The following is a 23,797-nucleotide window of genomic DNA, read 5'->3' as shown; positions in this document are numbered from 1 at the left end:
TGCCTGCCTCGGATACACGAGGCCCTAGGTTCGATTCCCCAGCACCACATATACAGAAAATGGCCAGAAGTGGAGCTGTGGCTCAAGTGGCAAAGTGCTAGCCTTGAGCGGGAAGAAGCCAGGGACTGCTCAGGCCCTGAGTCCAAGGCCCAGGACTGGCCAAAAAAAAAAATTACCATCTTTTGACACATTTGGATTCAAAATATTTTTAATTTTTAATGTACTGCCCAAATAAACACAAAACAACCCAAGAGAAAAGTAAAGGAAAAAGCTAGCTTTAATATATAAAAATTATGACGGCCTTAAAACCCCCTTCTCTCTCTTCATAAAAAGATAAACATTAAAATACATTAGGAAAATGTCTCCCTGATAAAATAAAAGATATGTGCATGTTTCTCAATCTGGAACTAGGTAACCATAACAAAATAGCCCCCAAAATTAAAAATTCTGACATGTTCTTTTAAACATTGGGAAAATATTTTTTTCTCTATTCAACAATGAAATGACAAAAGGGGAAGCATGAATTTCTTGCTATAAATGCATAACAATCCTTATTTTTCACATAAGCAATATCAAAAATAGAATAATTCAAGGAGGGCTATTGAAGCAATATACTAATAGTAAACAACAAAATTATAATAAGATTGCTCTAATACAGGATTACAATATAAAAGATGAAATCTAAACTTCTATTTTTGTCTTTTCTTCAAAGATGACAATAAATCAATCTTTAGTATTTCTCCCCTCACTAAGAACACTGTTAAGTCCTGGGGCTATGCCTGTCTGACTTTCCCAAATCTATAAAAAAAAAAACTTTGTCTCCCACCCTCACCCCCCTCAAAAAGAACACTGTTAAGAAACTGTGTTTAACTTTTTATGTGACCACTAACAATAAACAGGTAAATGCAGCAGTGGTACTCATTAGACAATGCTGAAAATGAATTATACAACTTGTGTGTGGGTGGGCATGGCAGGGAAAATCTGGGAGAGTGAGGAAGGGTTGACATTTCCCAAAAAGAAAGGTACCTATTACCTTACTTCCTCTCTGCATATCATCTTTATAATAACAATATAAAAATTTTAAAAATAAACAGGTAATAAAGACTTTGGTAGGTTTGGTTGTTGTTGTTTTGTTTCTTGGTGCTGGTCCTACGGCTTGAAGTCAGCAGAGCTATCTCCAAGGTTCTTTTTACTCAAGGCTATTGCTCTACTACTTGAACCACAACTCTACTTCTGATTTTGGGAGTTGGTAACTCACATTTCCTAAGTAAGGAACAAGAAATGTTTATTTTTTTATTCTGTTTCTCCCTACTTTAACACAGTTATTCTAAAGTAAGTCCTCACTAAAAATTTACGTAAATACTTTTAAAATGTTTCTGAAAAGATGCCCAGATACTTCTGAAAGGAACCAGAGGTTTTTCTTCCTCAAATTATCATTAGTTGTACAAAGAATTTAGAATTGTATAAACCAGGTTATTAATGCAATGCATCTTGATCTTATCCCTTCCATCATTCTCCCACTGGACCATAAGTTCCAATTCTATCTTTGTTTGATTCCTAGACTGTACAGATGTTGGACTTAACCAAATCCTTCCCTGTTAAAAACCCTGTTTTTAAGCCGGGGTTCAATCCTCAGAACACCACTCCCCTGAAAAAAAATTTTTGTAGGATGAAAAAGAAAAACTATCCAAGAATCAAGTGACAACTTAGACTTTGCGTTTTTGTACTTAAAGACAAAAGAGGTTAATTATATAAAACAAATATAATTTATTACAAACCATCATGGCAGTAATCCATATTACAGCATGTCCGATATCATAAGCATTTGTTAAAAATCTTGGGACTAACACTTGACTGCTTCCCACTGGTAGGTTCAGGCTTCTCAGAATTCTTGTAAATATCTGTGAGAAGAAAAAAAAAAAAAAAAAAAGAAAAAACCCATAAGTATCAAAATCCTTAAATAATCTAGTGTTTTGTATTAGTTATTGACTATATTCTCATTTTATCATGGGTATCTTGGTATAAACACAAACATCAACAGATACATGATATGACTCTCTGAAGTCATAGGTACATGGATATGAAGCAATTGTGTCCATTAGCCAAAAAATCTGATATAGTTAAACATAAAAAGGCAAAATATATATGCAGTTAAACATGAAATTTTTTCATACTCCTTTCTGCCTTTATAAATCTATTTTCCTATGTTGCAATTCTATGCCAAACAGCATAAACCCAATATTGTCTAGTAGATTGCTTGCTCTCTTAAATTTTTCATGTTGATTTTACCCCTAAGCATTTGTATTTTAAGCAATCACTTGATGGTTGTGTTTTTAAATTACTAGCTTTATATTTTAAACCTATCATTACTGACAGGGGCCCAAAAAAGGAAAAAAAGAAGTTACTTTCCCTCCCACTTAGTTTTTAATAGCCAATAGCAGAGAAAGACAATACAGCAAATACAACCAGAGCCTTTCTGCTGAGTCCCAGCCCAGCTCTAACAGTGTGTACTCCTATTAAAGCTCCTAAGTGATTCTACTGAAGGTGAAATAATACCAAAGATGCAGTGTTTCTTAACACTGCTGGAACCATCTCTATGCATCCATGCATGGATGCATAGAGATGGTTCCAGCTTTATTTACTCTAGGAAAATGAACTGACATCTAGAAAGTGAGCATCACTCCAGGGTAGCAAGCAAATACAGTACAAATACTGGAAGTTATTAATATGACACCTTTAATACTTCAAAACTTTCTAGATTTCCTAATAGGAAATACAGTTTGTGTCCTGCATGTGTAAGACAAAAATTCATGTACTTATGGCACCCAAGTTCACTTTTTTTTTCTTTTTTTGCCAGTCCTGGGGCTTGGACTCAGGGCCTGAGCACTGTCACTGACTTCTTTTTGCTCAAGGCTAGCACTCTACCACTTGAGCCACAGTGCCACTTCTGGCTTTTTCTATATAATCGAACCCAGCACTTCATGTATGCAAGGCAAGCCTTACCACTAGGCCATATTCCCAGTCCTCCAATTTCACTTTTGAAAAATAACTGACCCATCTTCAAGTTTTACTAATACCCCAAAAATATAAGTGGCACTTGGCATTTAGAATACAAAAAGCAAAAAACTACTAATATAATTATCATCTGCAGCAAAATGGATGTTAGTATTATTGTATATATGTTCAAATATTCATAATTACCTTTGGTACATATGGGTCCCAATCAATGTACCCTATATTATCTGTTGCCAACCGAGCAAAGAGATTTACTAGTTGCTGAAAGCAAACAAAAAAAGAAAGATAAGTAAACAGTTTTTAAATATCACAGTCACACTCTGTTTGCTTGTTTAGGTATTTTGAGGCAAGGTCTCCATGTATAGTGAGGATGGCTTGGAACTATATAGACATGAACGGCCTCAAGCTGATTCATCCACACAAGTGCTAGGATTATAGATGTGCACCACCAAATCTAGCTTCTCATTTGTTAGTTTCAGAAATCATTAGCACAACTTATGTAGTTATGACTTAGAATTTAAAAACTCCAAATTTAAGATCTGATTCGTTGCCCAAATAAAATCAATTGCAAATGAAAAAACTTTCAGGAACAAAAATAACAAAACATTATCCACAATGCAAACAGAAAAGGAAATTTTTGTCTAATAAGTATGTTTTTTTTTCTGTTCATGAAAATTTATTTTTTTAATTTATTTATTAATTGAACACACATTTTTTTGACAAGGTGTTGTGCAAAAAGGGTACAGTCACATAGTAGGGCAGTGTGTACATTTCTGTGATATCTTACGCTCTGTTTTTCTTTCCCTTCTCGTCAGGTAAACATACATACAATATACAATTTATCAAGAACATATACAGTAGCCATGTGGCCAAGCCCAAGAAAATTCGCCTAGGGCTTTAAATGTAATGTCAATATTAGACAATATGTCGACAGTAGACTTACATGAACGTACATACACAGCTTTTGAGCTATTGTATTCCACTGAGAGGTCTATTTTTGACCTTTATATGTTGAGTAGTTGTTTGGTTTTAGTTACATACTGTTGGGTCGCTGCCCCAATCCTGTGGGAAATACCATTTGACAAGCAGTTTTTGGTTTCACAGACCTGGTCTCTACTGTATCTCGGTCTCCCTTTCTTAATAGTCATATATCAGGGAGATCATGCCCCTTTGTTTTCTGTGTTCTAGGCTTGTCTCGCTCAACATTATTTGTTCGAGTTCTGACCATTTCCCTGCGAATAACAATATTTCACCATTCCTAATCGCTATGTAGTATTCCATTGTGTATAAGTACCATATTTTTTGGATCCATTCATCTGTGGAGGGGCATCTGGGTTGTTTCCATATTTTGGCTATTGTGAATTGTGCCACGATAAACATGGAAGTACAAATGTCTTTTTGATATTATGGGTTTTGCTGTTTAGGATAGATGCCTAGGAATGGTATGGCTGGGTCATAGGGTAGGTCTATATTGAGCTTTTTGAGAAACCTCCATACTGTTCTCCAAAGTGGTTGTACTAATTTGCACTCCCACCAACAATGGAGAAGGGTTCCTCTTTCCCCGCAACCCCTCCAGCATTTGTTGTTGCCTGAGTTCAGGGTATAGGCCATTCTAACTGGAGTGAGGTGGTATCTCAGGGTTGTTTTTATTTGCATTTTCTTTACTACCAGGGATGTTGAACATTTCCTCATATCTTTCTTTGCCATTTTTATTTCTTCTCTTGTGAAGTCTCTCTTTAGCTCCTTTGCCCATTTCCTAATTGGTTTACTGGGCTTGGAGGGGCTTAGTTTTTTTAGTTCTCTGTAGATGACAGCTATTAGGCCTTTGTCTGTTGCTGTGCTGGTAAAGATCCTTTCCCATATGGTTGGCTGTCTTTCTAATTTGATGGCTATGTCCTTAGCTGTGCAGAAACTTTTTAATTTGTAGTAGTCCCATTTGTTGAGTCTCTCCCCTATTTGTTGTACCCCTGGGACTCTATTCAGGAAGTTCCTTCCTGTGCCTATAAGTTCTAGCGTCTTTCCTACTCTGTCCTTCAGCAGTTTCAAGGATTCAGGTCTGATATTGAGGTCCTTGATTCATTGAGTTGATCTTGGTGCATGGTGATAGGCTGGGGTCTACTTTGAGTTTTCTGCATATAGCTGCCCAGTTCTCCCAGCACCAATAGTTGAAGAGGCTATGTTTATTCCACTGTATGTCTTAAGCTCCTTTGTCGAATATCAGCTGACTGTAAGAGTGCGGTTTTATTTCTGGATCTTCAATTCTAATCCATTGGTCTTCTGATCTGTTTTTATACCAATACCAGGCTGTTTTTGTTATGATGGTCCTGTAGTAGAGCTTGAAGTCTGGTATTGTGATACCTCCTGCACTGCTTTTTTTTTGCCTAGAATTGCTTTGACTATTCTATTCTAGGTCTTTTGCTGTTCCATATGAATTTATGGATTGCTTTTTCTATTTCAGTGAAGAATGTGACTGGGATTTTGATAGGTATTGCATTGAATTTGTATAACAATTTGGGCAATATGGCCATTTTCACTATATTGATTCTGCCTACCCATGAGCATGGGAGGTCTTTCCATCTCTAATAAGTATGTTTTAACATCCCACTATGTGAGAGGCCACGCACTGGTAGCTCTCACACTTGTAATCCTAGCCACTCAGGAGGCTGAGATCGGAAGATTGTAGTTCAAAGCCAGCCAGGGAAGGCAAATCTATGAAGAACTTATTTCCAATTATCTGCCAAAAAGCCAAAAGTAGAACTGTGTGGCTCAAGGGGTAGAGCTCTAGCCTTGAACCAAAAAAAAAAGCTCAGGAATGGCACCCAGGAATGAATTCAAGACCTAAGACCAGTTAAAAACAAAAACAAGGGCTGGGAATATAGCCTAGTGGCAAGAGTGCTTGCCTCGTATACATGAAGCCCTGGGTTAGATTCCTCAGCACCACGTATATAGAAAATGGCCAAGTGGCGCTGTGGCTCAAGTGGCAGAGTGCTAGCCTTGAGCAAAAAGAAGCCAGGGACAGTGCTCAGGCCCTGAGTTCAAGGCCCAGGACTGGTAAAAAAAAAAAAAAATCTATGAGTCTATAACCATCTTGACTAGGTATCAAAGAATACAAACATGTTTTTCACAATGCATGCTAATAATGCAGGCTATGGCTTAAAGCAAAATAAATCTCTACTTTTTTAGACAACCGTAAGGTGAAAAAGAATTCCTTAGCGGGCTGGGAATGTGGCTTAGTGGTAGAGTGCTTGCCTAGCATGCATGAAGCCCTGGGTTCCATTCCTCATCACCTCATAAACAGAAAAAGCCAGAAGTGATGCTGTGACTCAAGTGATACAGTGCTAACCTTGAGCAAAAAGAAGCCAGGGATAGCACCCAGGCCCTGAGTTCAAGCCCCAGGACTGGCACAAAAAAACAAAACAAAACAAAAAACACGAATTCCTTATTAATTCTAAGAAACTATAAGTTTAAAAAAGAAGAAAAAAATAAAGAAAAGAAACTATAGTTACCACTCTAAATTTAAAAAAAGAGAGGCCTAGTGCCCATGGCTCACAGTTGTAATCCTAACTACTCAGGAGGCTGAGATTTGAGGATCATGGTTCAAAGCAAGCCTGGGCAAGAAAGTCCATGAGACTTGTACCTCCAATAAACTACTCAGAAAAAGCCAGAAGTGGTGCTGTTACTCAAATGGTAGAGCACTAGCCTTAAACACAAAGAGGTCAGAGACAGCGCCCAGGCCCCAAGTTCAAGCTTCAGGACCAGCAAAAAAAAAAAAAAAAAGAACGATAGGATAGACCTATCAGAGGCTCACAATAGCTCAACAGCTATGTACATATGATTATATAAGATGAGGATAGACAAAATGAACTCCAAGAGAAGGAAACAGGAGGATTTTATTGTTGTCGTTATGTTTAATGTACTAGGTGAATTTCCTTTGGCGTACTCCATGTTCATGTGGTTACTTTATGATTTTGACACACTGGATATTGTATATAATATGCTTACCTGAACTAGGGAAGGGAAAGTAAATGAGAGAGGGTGTAACAAATATGATAATAAATGTAGTCACTACCTTATTATGTAACTGTACCAGTCTGAACATCACCTAGTCAATAAAATTTAATTTAAAAAATAAAGAAAGAAAAGAGTAGTTAGGCCCTGGTGGCTGAGGCCAAGAGACTAATATCAAAGAAACAGCAAAAAGCAGGACAGAAGATATATATCTCAAGGGGAAAGGGGAGGGAGGTGTCAAGTTCAAACCCCGGTACTGACAATAAACAAACTGCAATTAGGAAACTAACAGAAGGGAGTAGATTTGGTAGGAGTACACTGTGTAAGTATGTATAGAAATGTCACAATGAACCCCTCCTTGAACAACTAATATATACTTAAAAGAAAAAAATATATATATAGGATGAACAAAATGGGATACTTACCCCCTCCCACTGTGGGAGATTTTGCACAGAAACCCAAAGGCCAATTAATTCATCAAACCAAAGTCTGAGGAAGAAAAATGTTGTTATGAATAGCAAGTGATTACAGATAGTGGTGCCAAATATCCTTTTTACTTTCTGCGTTTTGTTTTGTTTGTTGTTGTTGTTTTTGCCAGTCCTGGGCCTTGGACTCTACCTCTTGAGCCACAGTGCCACTTCTGGCCTTTTTTTGTGTATATGTGGTGCTGGGGAATTGAACCCGGGGCTTCACGTGTACGAGGCAAGCACTCTTGCCACTAGGCCATATTCCCAGCCCCTCCTTTTTACTTTTAAAATCTATTTTTCTTACTGATAGCTACACAACCTAGAAAAAAATAATGCTGCAAGTTACAAACTTAATGGCACAAAAAGAGTATTTCTTCCTTGAATACTACCTTTCTTCCAATTTATGCTATAAAATTTGGCTTCATCTTTTAAATTTCTGTTGCATGTCATTAATGTCAAAAACTAATACCATTTACAACTTGCCCCTTCTTATTTCCTGCCTTTTCCCTTTTAACTTTAATGTTTCCTTGTAACTACTTGCTCATTCTCCCTGTCTTCTCTTTCTCACCATATCCCTTAAAACTGTTATTCTTTTTATTTTGGATTTTAAAAAATTATATTTTTATTATCTTTAAGGAGTTGTACAAAGGAGTTACCATTCAAAAAGTCAGTTTGCAGGCTGGGAATGTGGCTTAGAGGTACAGTGCTTGCCTAGCATGCACAAAGCCCTGGGTTTGATTCCTCAGCACTACATATATAGAAAAAGCCAGAAGGGACGCTGTGGTTCAAGAGGTAGAGTGCTAGACTTGAGTAAAAAGAAGCCAGGGACAGTGCTCAGACCCTTAGTCCAAGCCACAGGACTGGCAAAAAAAAAAAAAAAAAAAAAAAAGGTATAATAAATATAATGGATGAGTCTGCAAGTTTTGTTTTTTTTAGCTTGCTTTTGAGTACAGCTAGGACTGGGAGCTCATGCCTATAATCCTAGCTACTCAAGAGGCAGTGAGATGAATATCATGGTTCAAAGACAGCCAAGCCCAACCCAGGCAGAAAAGTCCTTTGAGACTCTTATTTTCAATTAACCACCAGAAAACTAGAAGTAGAGCTGTGGCTCAAAGAGGTAGAGCCCTAGCCTTAAGCCAGAGTTCACGAACAGAGCCCAGGCCCTGAGTTCAAGCCCCATGACTATCAAAAACACAACAAGAACAACACAAACCCCCCCAAAAGATTGTAAGTACAATTGTATTTCCTACTCTATTCTAGAATTTGCCAAATATGTATATACTTACTTAAAACCTTTATGATGAAGCTCTGGAGGAAGGGAGGTAGGAAGAAATATTTCAAAATAAGTGATGGCCTTTTGCATTGTTACATCAAAAGGACACATTAAAGGTCGCCATTCTTCTAGCATTTCTGCTGTTGCATCTGCTGGAAAATAGCTTTAAAAAAAAAAGAAGAATATTTTCAAGTATCAGATTACTGAATTAAAAATTCAATAACACCAATCAGTATCTGGCTGACAAAAAGGGGTAAAGAAAAAGTCATGGACTCCTGCTTTATAGTGCTTGGCCTAGCATGTTGGGAGGCCCTGGGTTCAATCCCCAGTACTGAAAAAGAAAAAAGGGATATGGAGGCAAAAGGAAATAAACTTTTTAAGGTGGATCACACATTATAAATGTTGAATGGGCCCACAATAAATAATTTGTAAAAATAAAATATTCAGCCATACCTGGTGAATTCTTATCTAAGAATTAAAAAAAACAAACAACACTATGAAGTTGATAACACAAAATAAAACCAAGTCACTTAAGACTACATATGACTGATCAAGATACACTGTAATCATAAACTAACATATTGAATTAAAACCCTTTTGTATAATTACTAGTTGTTGTTGTTTTTCAAATTGAACCAGATGCCAGTGGTAATCCTAGCTACTTAGGATGCTGAGATTTGAAGGTAAGACAGGGGAAGTCCATAGACTCTTAGTTCAATGACCACCAAAAACTCCAGAAGTAGAGCTGTGCCTCAAGTGGCAGAGAACCAGCCTTGAGTGTAAAAGCAAAGGGTTTGATAAAGTCTCATATATAAGAATTCAGTCTATGTAAGAGGTAATCAGAACTGAGCATAAGAGCTTTAGCCTCGGAATATCTGGGCATCATTTACAGTCAGTGGAATAGACAGCTTTCCTGTATATTACAGAGGACAAGATGATATACTTTTACAGGCTCTAATATTCTGTAATTTTTGCATCCCCAGGGTAGAGATTTAGAAACTTAAAATATGTGCATGTCGGGGCTGGGGATATGGCCTAGTGGCAAGAGCGCTTGCCTCGTATACATGAGGCCATGGGTTCGATTCCCCAGCACCACATATACAGAAAACGGCCAGAAGTGGCGCTGTGGCTCAAGTGGCAGGGTGCTAGCTTTGAGCAAAAAGAAGCCAGGGACAGTGCTCAGGCCTTGAGTCCAAGCACCAGGACTGGCCAAAAAAAAAAAAAAAAAAAAAATATGTGCATGTACATACAAAATGAAGGCACATGGCCGAAGACTGCACATATAATTATGTAAGCATTTTAAGAGATTTGAAATGAAAAATGACATCCGAGAAATTCAGTTGGAAATCTGGGTTCTTCCTAAAGAGAAAACTCCTTCAAATGTACTTAAAATTTTGACATAAACAATGACATAACGTATCATTAATCCTACTGTGTCATCATAATTTAAATCATACCTGCAATAATTTATTTTTTGGGGCAGCCTTAATTATTTATTTTGTCCAATTTAAAACAAACATTTAGGACAACTTTATTTTTAAATCTCATATCTAGAAATCCATTCCTGATTTTTTTTTAAAAAGTCTAACATTAGCCTCTGTCTTAACATTTACACTTTAGCTTTCAACTGTATTTGAAGAACTCTGAAATCCAGAGGCACTGGTCACAATCCATTGCTTCAGGGTGGCTTGTTTAAAAAGGGCTGTTTTGGTTTTTTTTCTGCAATCTGAGTTACTGCCTAGAACACCTCTGAACTCAAATGACAGTTTTCCCTTAATGTAAGAATTACAAGTACCAGAATTACAAACACAAGAATCCAGACTTAGCATCTTTGTCCTTTTTTTAAAAAAAGACACATCCAAATCCTGCAGTAATTTAAATCATACCTCCTTTGTGTGAGCAATAAATTTATTTATTTATTTTTGCCAGTCCTGGGGCTTGTACTCAGGGTCGAGGCACTGTCCCCAAGCTTCTTTTGCTCAAGGCTAGCACTCTACCACTTGAACCATACAGTACCACTTCCAGCTTTTCTCTGTTTATGTGGCACTGAGGAGCTGAACTCAGGGCATCATGCATGCTACGCAAGCAGTTTACCACTAAGCTATATTCTCAGCCCTAAATTTACATTTTTACTAATACTTCCATTGAATTCATCAGTCATTATATGTCTGGTCCTTGTTTAAAACACTAGCTATAAAACTATGTTCCACCTTTAAAAAATCCTATTTATGTAAGTCAATTGCTAGACTAATAATCCAAAATAAGAGTTGAGAGTTTCTTGAATTATTTAAGAACCAGTAAGTTCCTCAGTAACAAGCTTGCAAGGAGAAAAACCACAGGCCAAATGGATAGAATAACTGCCTACCACAAAATGAAATTGTTCACTGGAGGTGACCTATGACTCAGCCTAGGTCTAAGCCTCTTATGAGGGTCTTATATCCTAAAAATAGATTTGCCCAGGATTGAGTAATATGTGCATCAACAATACATCTGAATCATTAAGTAACTTATTAAATAAAACTCATAAGCATCATATAGTGTTTTCCATTCAAAAGCATTCACTTTATTTATTGCAAGAAAAGTCTCAGAATAGCCTAATTACAAGAATAAAAAACAACTGAAATATATACAAATGAACTTTATTATGAAATTAAACCTTTACTCATCTTTAATTATTAGAATATGGAATATTTTGAGTTAATTATTCTACCAAGGGAGAACATGGTTAAAAAAACAACGCATAGACCACTTTTGTTATTACTTAGTACAATATTGAGAATGCTTATTTCAGAAAATATCTTTCATCTGAATAACAACACTCTAAGAATGTATTTTAGAAAATAATGATCCTATGTGAACTGTTATTCTTACTTTTTAATAAGAGATTTAATTTTCTAAATTAAAAAATGAAATATAAAAATTTTAGTTCAAAAGCTAGAAAAGATATGTTGTGTTCAATGACTATTATCTGGATGTCAAAAACTGTTTATACCTTTAATTTCTTCTTCAAAGCATACTAAAGATGGGGGAAGGCCCACAGAATCAACAACAGGCTTTATAAACTGAGATACTACTTACGGTCGGCAGCTTTTCACGAGTGTTTTGAGAACATTTTCTACAGAACTAGAGGAGAAAAAGCCATTCAATAAATTAGACTGAGGAATTTTATGAACATATCTAATTGTATTAACTGATATATATGCTCATATATTCAGTTATTACATGTTTATATGTCACAACTAATCCTCCTTTCATGTAATAGAACTGTAAGAATGAACTAAAGAGTCGCCTCAATGTATTTTTTTCTCTGCTCTCAATTTACTCATTCTCTGCTATGAACAAGAGAGAAGAAAACATTATAATGGAAAGAGGATAACTAATTTTTAATGTTTACGAAGTAGTTGGTAATGACCATACTTGTAATCAACTATGCTTGGTGGCTGAAAACTTGAAAGAATAATTATTATAATTTTTACAACATCAAAATATAAACAAGACATAAAAAAATCTGATGTGCTTCCATCAGTAAATCCCAGAAATAAATTTTCATAATCAATTAATGAGAGTTCTATAACCCTTCAAGGCACCAACTGCCTGCAACAGTTATCAAAAAGAACACCATCCTTTGACCAGCTACTGACAAAGTTTGTGAAACATGTATTTCAACATGCTGGTGCCTCAAGTGAGTGAAAGAGGCCAGCACACAAATATACATATTAACTTTAATAAAAAGGCCATGAATACCAAAAAGGAATATTTAAAACATTAACTACAGGGGCTGGGAATGTGGCTTAGTGGTAGAGTGCTTGCTTAGCATGCATGAAGCCCTGGGTTCGATTCCTCAATACCACATAAATAAAAATAGTAAAATTATATTTTAAAAGTAATAAAAATATTACAATATAATCAAAATAAGTCAAATACAAACAATACAACAGGGCATTAAGTAATTTTTAACTGAAAATTTAAAATAAATGTGTATGGTGTATATAGATAAAAATAAAGCCCTAAGTCTCAAAAAGGGGGTAACTTTCAGACAATATTTCCACCAAATACTTTATCATTAAACTTTTTGAAATTCTTAAGTACAAAGGCCTATCCAACTCTCTGAAAACTGAAGAACTAACTACACTATGAAGGAATTCCAGGGGATAACATAAACAAACAGCATAAACAACCAATATACTATATAATGAAAAGTAAAAATACTACATCTCATTATTTAGAAGTAACTATTCCATTTCAAAATTACTCAGAAAAAAATGGAGAGAAAAATCAGGTACTAATTCCTTATGAGACTTCTAAATTAAAAAAAGAAAGAAAGAAAAGAAAGAAAGAAAGAAAGAAAGAAAGAAAGAAAGAAAGAAAGAAAGAAAGAAAGAAAGAAAGAAAGAAAGAAAGAAAGATCGATCACAGGGGCCAGAAAGCCATCAGAAAGTTTTTTTCTTATCATCAGAGAAACTATTTTCTCTCACCAAAAAAATGAAAAAAGGTGGGTGGGGCGGGACAAGTAAGTTTGCCCGGTAAAAAAGAATGAACAAACTTCTCTGAAACTACACTTAAATCTTATTGAAAATCCATGGCTACTATTTTTCTTTCAGGAAAACCAAACAAAGTGCTTATGAAAAGGCTATCTGTTCATATACTCATACCCATTTATATTTATTTACTTACAATACTCAATAAGTAGTTTTTTCAGGGCAAGAAACAGCACATATCTTGGATCTTCTTTCAGTTTCAACTGAAGAACCATTTATTAACAAATTGCAAAATGCAAAGGCAAGGTTTAAAAAGAAAGCTACTGGTCTGAAACTAAGTAAAGATCAATTCAAGTGAAAATCTTTTTTTCAGTGCCAAGGACTGAGCCCAGAGCTTTCCACATACTAGACAAGCACTCGTTTACTTGAGCTACAGCCCTGGACCTTTTCTCGTGTTTTATTTTTAAAGCAAGGTTTCACTGCAATCTTTGCCAAGGATAACGTAGAATTCACAATGGTCCTGCTTCTGCCTCCTGAGTTGCTAGGATTACAGACGTGTGCCACCACGTCCAGCTTTAAAGGTAATTCTAAATGGTAAACTATTTTTCCTAGGAAATAAGAAAAGTCATAATTCTACCACTTTTCAATGTTAAATTTTACTCATTCTTTAAACTATTTGACAGATTATGTTACACTGAAAACCTACTGCTTTGACTTAGTACCTTCTCTAAGCCAAGAGATTTCCAGATAAATGTTGAAAATGGTTCTAGAAAGCCTTTAAAAGCTAAACAACTACATGTTTTCTCTAGTTCCCTTCATTCTTTAAGAGGTATAGGATGGCCTGATGGAGTCACTTCACTTATTACAAGGACTAAAGTTTGTTGAAATGTGATTTAGTTCATCTAAATAAAAGTCAATTTCAACCCCTTCTTACACATAAGGCTTGTACCATTGGGTATATGCTCTTTATCCAGAAAAGGGTACAATCTCTCTAACCTGTGATATCTGTATAGTGACCTTTTGTGATTCTTGTAATCTCTCAAGATGAAGGGAACAATGTTTCTGTTTAAAAATAAAATAAAAGGTTAAGGCTAGATGGTACTAGACTGTATTTCACTAATTTTCAGAGGGAGCGAATAATCAGTATACACTTTCCAAATGTTGGAAATTTACAATACTAAAGTGATAACAATGCAAAGTATCCCTTTTTTCTTCAATTGAAAGGGATATACATAATAAGTCTTGAATGGGTTTTCTTATACTCCATTTCCTCGTAAAAATGGCATGTTAAAGATGAAACAGAAAGCCATAGTAGAGTATAATGGTTCAACTTGCACTTAAGAGTCAGTTCAAATTTGAATGCTAATTCTGCAATTTCCTCATAATGTAATAGCATAGATTAGTTTTGTCATCCATGAGCAATAATACCTACCTCATCAAATTGTTACAAAGAGTAAATGAGATGATATATTAGAAGCTTTTAGGCAGCCCAGTATTAAGCAAAATAAGAGTCTATTATTAGTAATAAATCATTAATACATATTTAAACCAAAATAAATTTTACTTTGAATATTAGTGAGTTAAAATTTTTGTGCTCATTTTGCTTTTACATTGATTCTATTGCCTCAAACTGAACTGGGAAGTTCCTCTGCAACTGCTACCTCATTATTAAGGATAAAAAGAGTTCTTGTCCTGGGCTGGGGATATGGCCTAGTGGCAAGAGTGCCTGCTTCATATACATGAGGCCCTGGGTTCGATTCCCCAGCACCACATATACAGAAAATGGCCAGAAGTGGCGCTGTGGCTCAAGTGGCAGAGTGCTAGCCTTGAGCAAGAAGAAGCCAGGGACAGTGCTCAGGCCCTGAGTCCAAGCCCCAGGACTGGCCAAAAAAAAAAAGAGTTCTTGTCCTAATTTTGTTGTTTAGAATTAGCTTTTGTTCCAGTTTATTTATACCAATGAGTCCGTGTCTGTGTGAATTTAGCTCTCTGGACCTCAATTTCCTTACAAATGACATTCCTTATAGACACTAATTCATGATAAATGCATTGAAAAGATCTAGGAAAGCCAATTGCCTTGGCCTCCAGTGACTGATAGCAAACATAAAAATTTGGAGACTTATGCCTTTATCTTAGTTTTATATAACTATCAGGACAATATCCACTTCTAAATTCCAGACATAAACAGTAACTGATATAGTCAAGACTGCTCATCGCCATGTACCTACAGCTACATTTGTAAATCTAATTTTAAAATAATCATATTTGTTTTTTCATAAATAAGAGGGAAACTGTAACAATGGCACATTTTTAAAATCCTCATAATTCGGGGCTGGGGATATGGCCTAGTGGCAAGAGTGCTTGCCTCGTATACACCAAGCTCTGGGTTCGATTCCCCAGCACCACATATATAGAAAACCAGAAGTGGCGCTGTGGCTCAAGTGGCAGAGTGCTAGCCTTGAGCAAAAAGGAAGCCAGGGACAGTGCTCAGGCCCTGAGTCCAAGGCCCAGGACTGGCAAAAAAAAAAAAAAATCCTCATAATTCAACGTAAGTGCTTAATTACTACTTTTTTCCTGAAGCTTGTGCCAAACACTGTATGGAGAAATTAGGTTTTTTTTTCCTCTGAATTTCAACAAGTACACTATAAGCTAATTTTAAATATTCTCCAACTATCACCTAGTTTTTCAAAACCTGTAATAATTCTCAGTTAAATGAGCAGTCATTTTTAATAGTCACTTGATTCAAAATTAAGGTTAAGATCATTTTATAATAAAGTCCAACATCTCCATTACTGATGTACAAGAACACTGTTACATTTCTGGCTTTTGGTTGGTTAACTGGAGATAAGAGTCGTATTGACTTTCCTGTGTGGGCAGGCTTCAAACTGCAAATCCTCTCAGTCTCCTGGGTACCTAGGATTACAGGCATGAGAGACCAGAGCCTAGTCAACTTGTGGTAAGGGACAAAAGGGAAATTCTACTCACTGCAAGGAAATCCTCACTAAAGTTTCAGTAAGCCACACACACCTATAACTCATGGGCCTAGCAGGGTTTAGCCAGTCCAATCTCTTGGGAAATGACATGTGTTCTTGTGCTGGTCACTCTCTGTACCTGAAATACTTCTCCATATTCTAAATGCTGAAATAGAATACCACTAAAGGCAAATTTCTTCTTAACCCCTTCATCAGTTACTCTTCTTTTTCTCTTTTTATCACAATCATCAGTGATCCCTTGGAAAGTAGTAAGGGTCCTCCTGTTATTTCTCTGTTGAAATACTTATATGGATATAGAAACCTCTGGGATACCAGGAAGCAGGTCATTGCCCTTACTTGCATAGCCAAAAGGGTCAAAAGAATGAAAATTTTGAATAGTAGATAAATCTTTCCTTTTCCTTGTAGAAACAGCCTGTGGAAGGTAGCTGAGGGGTGGTGAAGCACCTGGAAGCAGCTGGGTCCTCGCTGTGGCTCAGTGACTGGGTCCATGGGGCAAAAAGTAATGACTGGGGAGAATTCAATTCACTTTAATGGTCAAAACTCAGGTATATTAGATACCCTGCAATTCATAGCCCTATATAACAAGTTGGTAAGGCTTTCAAATGTCCTATTGTAATTATTCAAGTAAAATTCAGAATCTAAAACTTAACTGCTTTAAACATTTTTGCTTAGTTTAAGATGTTGCACTTCTAGGAATACTACTACTGCTGACATATAAATTAGAAGACTCTGCTGTTTTACCTCATTAGCACTATTTCTGAAAAATCACTATACTTGATTTACCCAAATAATATCCCTGTGAACCAACTACAAATAAAAACTAGTTTAATAGATATTTAGACAAAGGGTTATTAAAATGGCAATTAGCAGACAAAATAATTTTATCATTGAAAATGCTTCATGTTGGGACTGGAGATGTAGCTTAGCTAATAAAGTGCTTGCCTATCATGCCTGAAGTCCTGGATTCAATCCTTATCACCACTGCTTACTCCCACCTCTTACTCAAGATTGTTATCATCATCCTTTTATGGGATGGCACAGCAAGCAATTTGTAATGGTATTTATAAATAGATATTATTTATTTTGGCATTGCTTGTTTTAGCTCTTTCAGTCTTATTCTGATACACTCCCCAGAACTCTACAGCACAAATTCTCCATGTCTTCACACATTATTTATATTTCCTATTCAACCTTTGCCTCTATTGATTTTATATGTAGTAAATCTGGGCTGGTTTTCATTATCCATGGCCTATATTTTTTATTTTAATGTCCACCTGCAATGCTGAATTCTCATTTTCTTGTATTTCTTGTATAAAATACTTTTATCTGTTTTACTTTAAACCTAACAGATTCATATCAGACACAAAATCTGAATACCATATTTTTTAGTGTAATGATATCTGTATGTTCAAAATGTATTACTTTTATAATAAACTACTATTATTTGTCTTTTAAAAACAGAGTTTTCGGGGCTGGGAATACAGCCTAGTGGTAGAGTGCTTGCCTCGCATACATGAAGCCCTGGGTTCGATTCTTCAGCACCACATATACAGAAAAAGCCAGAAGTGGCACTCTGACTCAAGAGGTAGAGTGCTAGCCTTGAGAAAAAGAATCCACAGACAGTGCTCGGGCCCTGAGTCCAGGCCCCAGGATTGGCAATAAATAAATAAATACAGGGTTTTCTTTGGGAGGAGGTACTAAAACTTGAATTCAGACTTACTAAGTTGGTGTTCTTCCCCCTGAAGTAGTACATCTCTAGCCCTGTTTATTGCTAGTTATTCTCGAGATAAAGCAGACTGAATTTTTCTGCCTGGGCTGGCCTCAACTTGCTATACTCTGAATTTGTCCTCCTGAATAGCTAGAATTACAATGTCCAGCTAAGTTAAGGCATTTCTATATTTTGTCAGAGTAGAGTTGATGAGCATTATTATATATTAGTCTATCTTTTTGTTTGTTGAGTTCATTTGGTTGGTTGATTTTGGTGCTGGGGATTAGGGCCTTATAAGCATATATTCCACAATGAGCTAGACCCAACCTGGTTAGGGTATTTGTAAATTTCATTTCAGAATAGCTAATTACAAAATACAGGAATAGAATGAGTTAATCAAAGCTGAGTCAATTATTTAAACCAATATTTCAAGCATGCTAATCATGTTCTCCACTGAGGAAAGGTTCCAGTACAATCATAATATCTCTTTAAAAGAACAGCCATGGTAAAGCTTTATAAAAAGAAGTTTTCCCTGAGAGTAAGGACAATGTATCACTTCAGAAAGATACATGGTAAGCATGCTTTCAAGATTCAGGGCTAGTCATAAGCACTAACAGAGCATAACAAAAAATGTCCAGTGCTAATAGTGGTATCACTAAAATGTAACAAATATTTATTATTGGTCACATGACATTTTATAAAAGTGGCTGTCAAAGTAAGAAGCACAATGTTTGCTGGTGAAATGACAAAAAATTCCAAAAACCTCATGAAAGCTGGGCATAAGTGGCTTATGCCTTTAATCCTAGCTGCTCAGGAGCTGAGATCTGAGGATTGTGATTCTAAGCCAGCAAGGGCAGGAAAATAATGAGACTCTTATCTCCAATTAACTACCAGAAATCCGTAAGTGGTGCTGTGGCTCAAAGTAGTAAAGCCTTGAGTGAAAAAAGCTTAGGGATAGCACTTAGGCCCTGAGTTCAAGCCCCATGACTGACAAAAAAGATTTTTTTCTTTAACTAAAAAATAAAAGAAAAAAGCTTACTGAATAGAAAACCACTGAAGAAACGGCCCAACCACCCTGCATTTACCAACAGCTTTCACAAGCAGTCAAAAATAACAGAACAATTTCAGTAAGACAGCAATTTCAGTAAGTACATATAACTGATCTGAACACAGCTCAGAGGTCACAGGAACCTATGAAATGGTAAGCCATTTGTTCCTTCATATTTAAAGACTGAATTTTACTCTTTTTATAACTGAAATGTGTCTTTGTTTTAATATATGATACCTTCAGGAAATGACTTCTGACTATTGCACTTGTGACGAATGTAAAAAAAAAACACCAATTAGGGATTTAGTTCAGAATCACCTAGTTATTTTCAAAATGATTTCATTTATACCATTTCACTGTTTACTTGTCATTGACTTGTCACTTCCTAAAATTTTATGGGAAAAAAATGCTCATTGCTGGCCTATGTGAATAAAGACTGCAGATTAAGCATGGATTAAATATGCTGAACTAAGTAAAGTATAGAAATAATGTAGCAATGTCTCTAAGACTGAGTGAAAAACTACACAAATAAATCTTTGAAGATTTAATTTATAAAAGCAAAAGAGAAATTAATACAGGCATATGAAATAACATTTTCTAGGAGGAAGGGGTGACACTGTCCAAAAAGAAATTTACTCATTACCTGACTTATGTAACTATAACCCCTCTGTTCATCACCTTTATAATAATAACAACAAAAAAAGCATTCTTTGGAAGATCACATTTGATTTAAGACAAAAAGCTGAAAAGCAATCTCCAATACACAAGTATATGACAAATGACTAAGCAATGAGGAAGCAACTTTAAAATTGAAAACAAATTACTAAACCTTAACACATATTAAGTAAGATCAAGTTTAGGCCACACTTGTAGGGTATGGAGGGAAAGGGGAATAAAACAAATGGAGAGAGGAATGTTGGGCAAATACAGTTACAATACTCAATGTACACATTGTAAACATATAGGAAAATGTGAAGAAATAAGTGAGAATGGGATGGGAGGAGGTGACACTAATCAAGGCATATTATACATATAAATGGACATGTTAAATTGAAACCCCTTTGTATAACAACTTAAGAACAAAAATTAAAAGAAAAACAAAAATGCCAACTTGCTATGCTATAGACAGAACCCGTTAACAAAGAAAAAAATGATACTTAACAATCAAGTTTGAAATCACTATTAACATAAAAGGAAAGATGACCACAGTGTACTTTATATATTTAAAATAAAACACCAAACTTACTAAAATGAGAGATTTTGAAGAGTCAGAATTTATATGCAAAAAGCCAATAATGAGCAAGATATTTATAGTTCTAAACATTACTAGCAAATGGCATAAACCAAGGAAGGCACATTTGCATAGCTTTTGCTCCAAAAACAGTCAATCTCTGAAAGGTACTTCTTGAACTGTGAGAGTATATCTTCTGGTATGTGGATATCCCCTGGGTAGAATATGTAAGGCTCCTTTTCTTGAGGTATTTACTTTATTTGAAGAATTAAAACACATAATGATATATTATGAAGAATGCCAAATGTGGTTTACTTCTGCATCTGATCTTAGTCAAAAGTCCACGAAGAAATAAATGTGGGTTATTTCTAATGACAGAAATTAAAGTTCAGGAAAAAAATCTCTTGCTTCGTTTGGTCAGCAGAGTGACATTAGCTGTTACAGACATCTTAGTAGAAAAGTTTTGAGAAGTATAGCTTCAGATAGTTTCAAGAGGGCAAGGTACATAGAAATGAGCACATTAAAATGTGTCTTCACTTGCTTATTTCCAACAACTCAATAATCTTCCATCATGATCAATCCCCTTAAAGCCCCAAAGAAGTACTTTAACAGAAACACTTACTTAGGAAACCAATTTAATCCCAGGTGCTCTGTCTTGGAATATAATATTCTTTCTACCATGTCATAAAGTGGTCTCCAAGGTAACTCCAAATCATCTCTTGAAAGAAGCTCCTTTTTCCTAAATTAAAAAAAAACACACACACACAAAAAAGGGAATACCTAATTAATGAAAGGGAAGAAAAAAAAAAAAAAAAAAAAGCTGGGCACCTGTAACCCTAGCTACTCAGGAGGCTAAAGATCTGAGGATCATGATTCAAAGCCAGCCCAGGCAGGAAAGTAAGACTCTTTTCTCCAATTAAGCACCAGAAAAGTGGAAGTAGAGCTGTAACTCAAAGTGGTAGAGCCTTGAGTAAAAAAGGCTCAGGGAAAGCACCCAGGCCCTGAGTTCAAGTCCATGACTGACAAAAAAAATTAATAAAAAATAAAATAGAGGTGCTGGGATACAGCTCAGTAACAAAGCACTTGCCTAACAAGCACAACGCCCTGGGTTCCATCCTCAGTACCAAAAAAAAAAAAAAAGAAAAAAAAAAGAAATAGAGAGGGCATGTAAATCTGTGTCACTATTATTGCAGATAAATGTCATACTTTTTCTACAGTACTTAATGTTTCCAAGACTGTGTTGGCTGCTCTTGGATAAGCAAAAGAATATACGACACCTGTCTTCTCAAGGGATTTATAATCTATATGGGGGAAATAATTAACATAAATAAAACAATCAGCGCCAGGTGTCCCTGGTTGACACCTATAATCCTAGCTACTCAGGAAGCTGAGCTTGAGTAGGAAAGTGCCCATGAGACTCTAATTACCACTAAAATTCAGAAGTGGAGCTATGGCTCAAGTGTTAGAGTGCTAGCCTTGAGCGTGAAAGCTCAGGGACAGTGCCCAAGCCCTGGGTTCAAGACCAAGAACCAGCATACAAAAAAAACATAATCAGAAAACATACACTAAGTTGTATGCTATAAAAGAAAAGGCATGGGCTGGGAATATGGCCTACTGGTAAAGTGTTTCCTCGCATACATGAGGCCCTGGGTTCGGTTCCTCAGCACCACATATATAGAAGCCAGAAGAGGCGCCATTTGCTCAAGTGGTAGAGTGGTAGTCTTGAGCAAATAGCAGCCAGGGACAGTGCTTAGGCCCTGAGTTCAAGCCCGAGGACTGTCCAAAAAAAAAAAAAAGCACCATAAAGGAACTGGCGAAACTGTTTTGTTTTGTTGGAAGTACTGGGTATAAACAAAGGGCCTTGTACCTTGCTAGCAGGTTCTCTACCCCTCATACTTTCAGGTTTTCATTTTTTGCCCAGGTCAGCCTACATTGTTATTGTTTATTTATGCTTTCCTTATAGATGGAATGACAAAGGTGTGTCATACACTCATGTTTTTATTGATTGAGAGGAAGTCTCACAAACTTTTTGCTCAAGCTAGTCTCATACCACAATCCTCTAACTCTTCCTCTTGAGTAGCTAAAATTATAGGCATGATACACTGCACCTGGCTTGCTTTTTTGTTTGCTATTTGTTTTTTGGTTTGTTTTGTAGTAGGACATGAAATCAAGAGCCTCATGCTTTTGCTCAGTCTTTGCTACCACTTGAGCCATGCCTCCAGTTCCAACTTTTTTGCTGATTAATTGGAGATAACAGGCTCAATGATGTCTACCCTGCTAGCTTCCAACTCGGATCCTTATGTCTCTTCAATACCAAGGATTACATGTGTGAGCCATGGGCACCTGGCTTGCTTTGTTTTTTGACACACTGTCTTATTATGTAGCCTAGGCTAGCCTTGCACTTTCTATGGAGGCCCATGCTGACCTCAAATTTGAGATCCTCCTGCTTTGGCATCCATAGTCCTGGAGTTACATAGGAATGTGCCACAATATCCAGCTGGAATTTTACTTTCATCTGAAACTTTTCATAAAAATATACAATTAAATTTAAGGGCTGGGAACGTGGCTTAGTGGTAGAGTGCTTGCCTACCATGTATGAAGCCCTGGGGGTTCGATTCCTCAGCACCACATAAAGCCAGAAGTGGTGCTGTTGCTCAGCTGGTAGAGTGCTAGCCTGAACAAAAGGAAGCCAGGGACAGTGTCCAGGACCTGAGTTCAAGCCCCAAGACTGGTACCTTCCCCCTGCCCCCCCCCAAATTTAAGATGTTTTATGTGATCTTTCCTAAAGTTGGTTCTTATTTCCTAAAGCCTTAAAATAAGGTTTTCTTACCAGTAATTACAGAAAATGGACTTACTTTAATAAATTGATCAAGAGCCGGGCAAATCCCTGCATCATGCTGATTTCCAGTTTTGGAATTGATACCAGCTCATACAATAACTTAATAAAAAGAACATGATCTTCTTTGCTAAATTTTCTCCCATAAAGTCGAATATACCTGTGGAGAAAAATAGAAAAAAACTTTTTAAAATAAATATGGTTATACACCCATTTTCTTTGCTGTATTATCCTAATGTTCATGAAGAGATAAAGATAATGGATCAATCAACCTTAAAAAAGAGGGAAATACTGTCATGCTCAACAACATGGAAAAACCTTAAATAAGCAAATTACAAATGGAGAAACTATCAAGTTCCTTGTCTGTGTGTATATCCTTCCTGGAGCTTGAACTCAGGACCTGGGCACTGTCTTTTTATTCTAGACTAGAGCTCTCTACCATCAGTACCCAGCAACAATTCTATTTACATGGGGTATCTAAAGCAACCACATTCAAAAACACAAAGAATGATGTTTGCCAAATATTGAAAGGAGAGCAAAACCAAAAATGTTATACAACTGTATACACTGTATACTATGTACTACAACTGTAGTTTGAGCCATGAAAGATGAAAAAGATTGTGAATTTCAATCAAGAGATTACCAAGTATATAATTTAGTAATAAAGGACATAATGGCAACTGAACGCTCCAACATTTAATGCTCAAATAAAATACTACTATCTCATAGAGTCTTAACTGGTC

General features: G+C 36.2%; 1 protein-coding gene across 1 annotated transcript in view; it reads right to left on the bottom strand.

Moving 5' to 3' along the window:
* Positions 1-23,797, bottom strand: part of Psme4 (proteasome activator subunit 4) — a 113,797-nt gene that overhangs the window by 74,195 nt on the left and 15,805 nt on the right. Inside the window, exons 2-8 of the mRNA XM_048352938.1 lie at positions 23,074-23,214; positions 20,841-20,957; positions 11,842-11,886; positions 8,777-8,926; positions 7,449-7,512; positions 3,202-3,276; positions 1,779-1,901 (exon numbers count right to left, since the gene is read on the bottom strand). Of these exons, the coding sequence (XP_048208895.1) occupies positions 1,779-1,901; positions 3,202-3,276; positions 7,449-7,512; positions 8,777-8,926; positions 11,842-11,886; positions 20,841-20,957; positions 23,074-23,214 (715 nt within the window). The remainder of the gene's footprint in view (positions 1-1,778; positions 1,902-3,201; positions 3,277-7,448; positions 7,513-8,776; positions 8,927-11,841; positions 11,887-20,840; positions 20,958-23,073; positions 23,215-23,797) is intronic.

Source organism: Perognathus longimembris, chromosome 8 (assembly GCF_023159225.1).
Source record: "Perognathus longimembris pacificus isolate PPM17 chromosome 8, ASM2315922v1, whole genome shotgun sequence".
NCBI lineage: Eukaryota > Metazoa > Chordata > Mammalia > Rodentia > Heteromyidae > Perognathus > Perognathus longimembris.
This window is presented reverse-complemented; position numbering and strand designations above follow the sequence as displayed.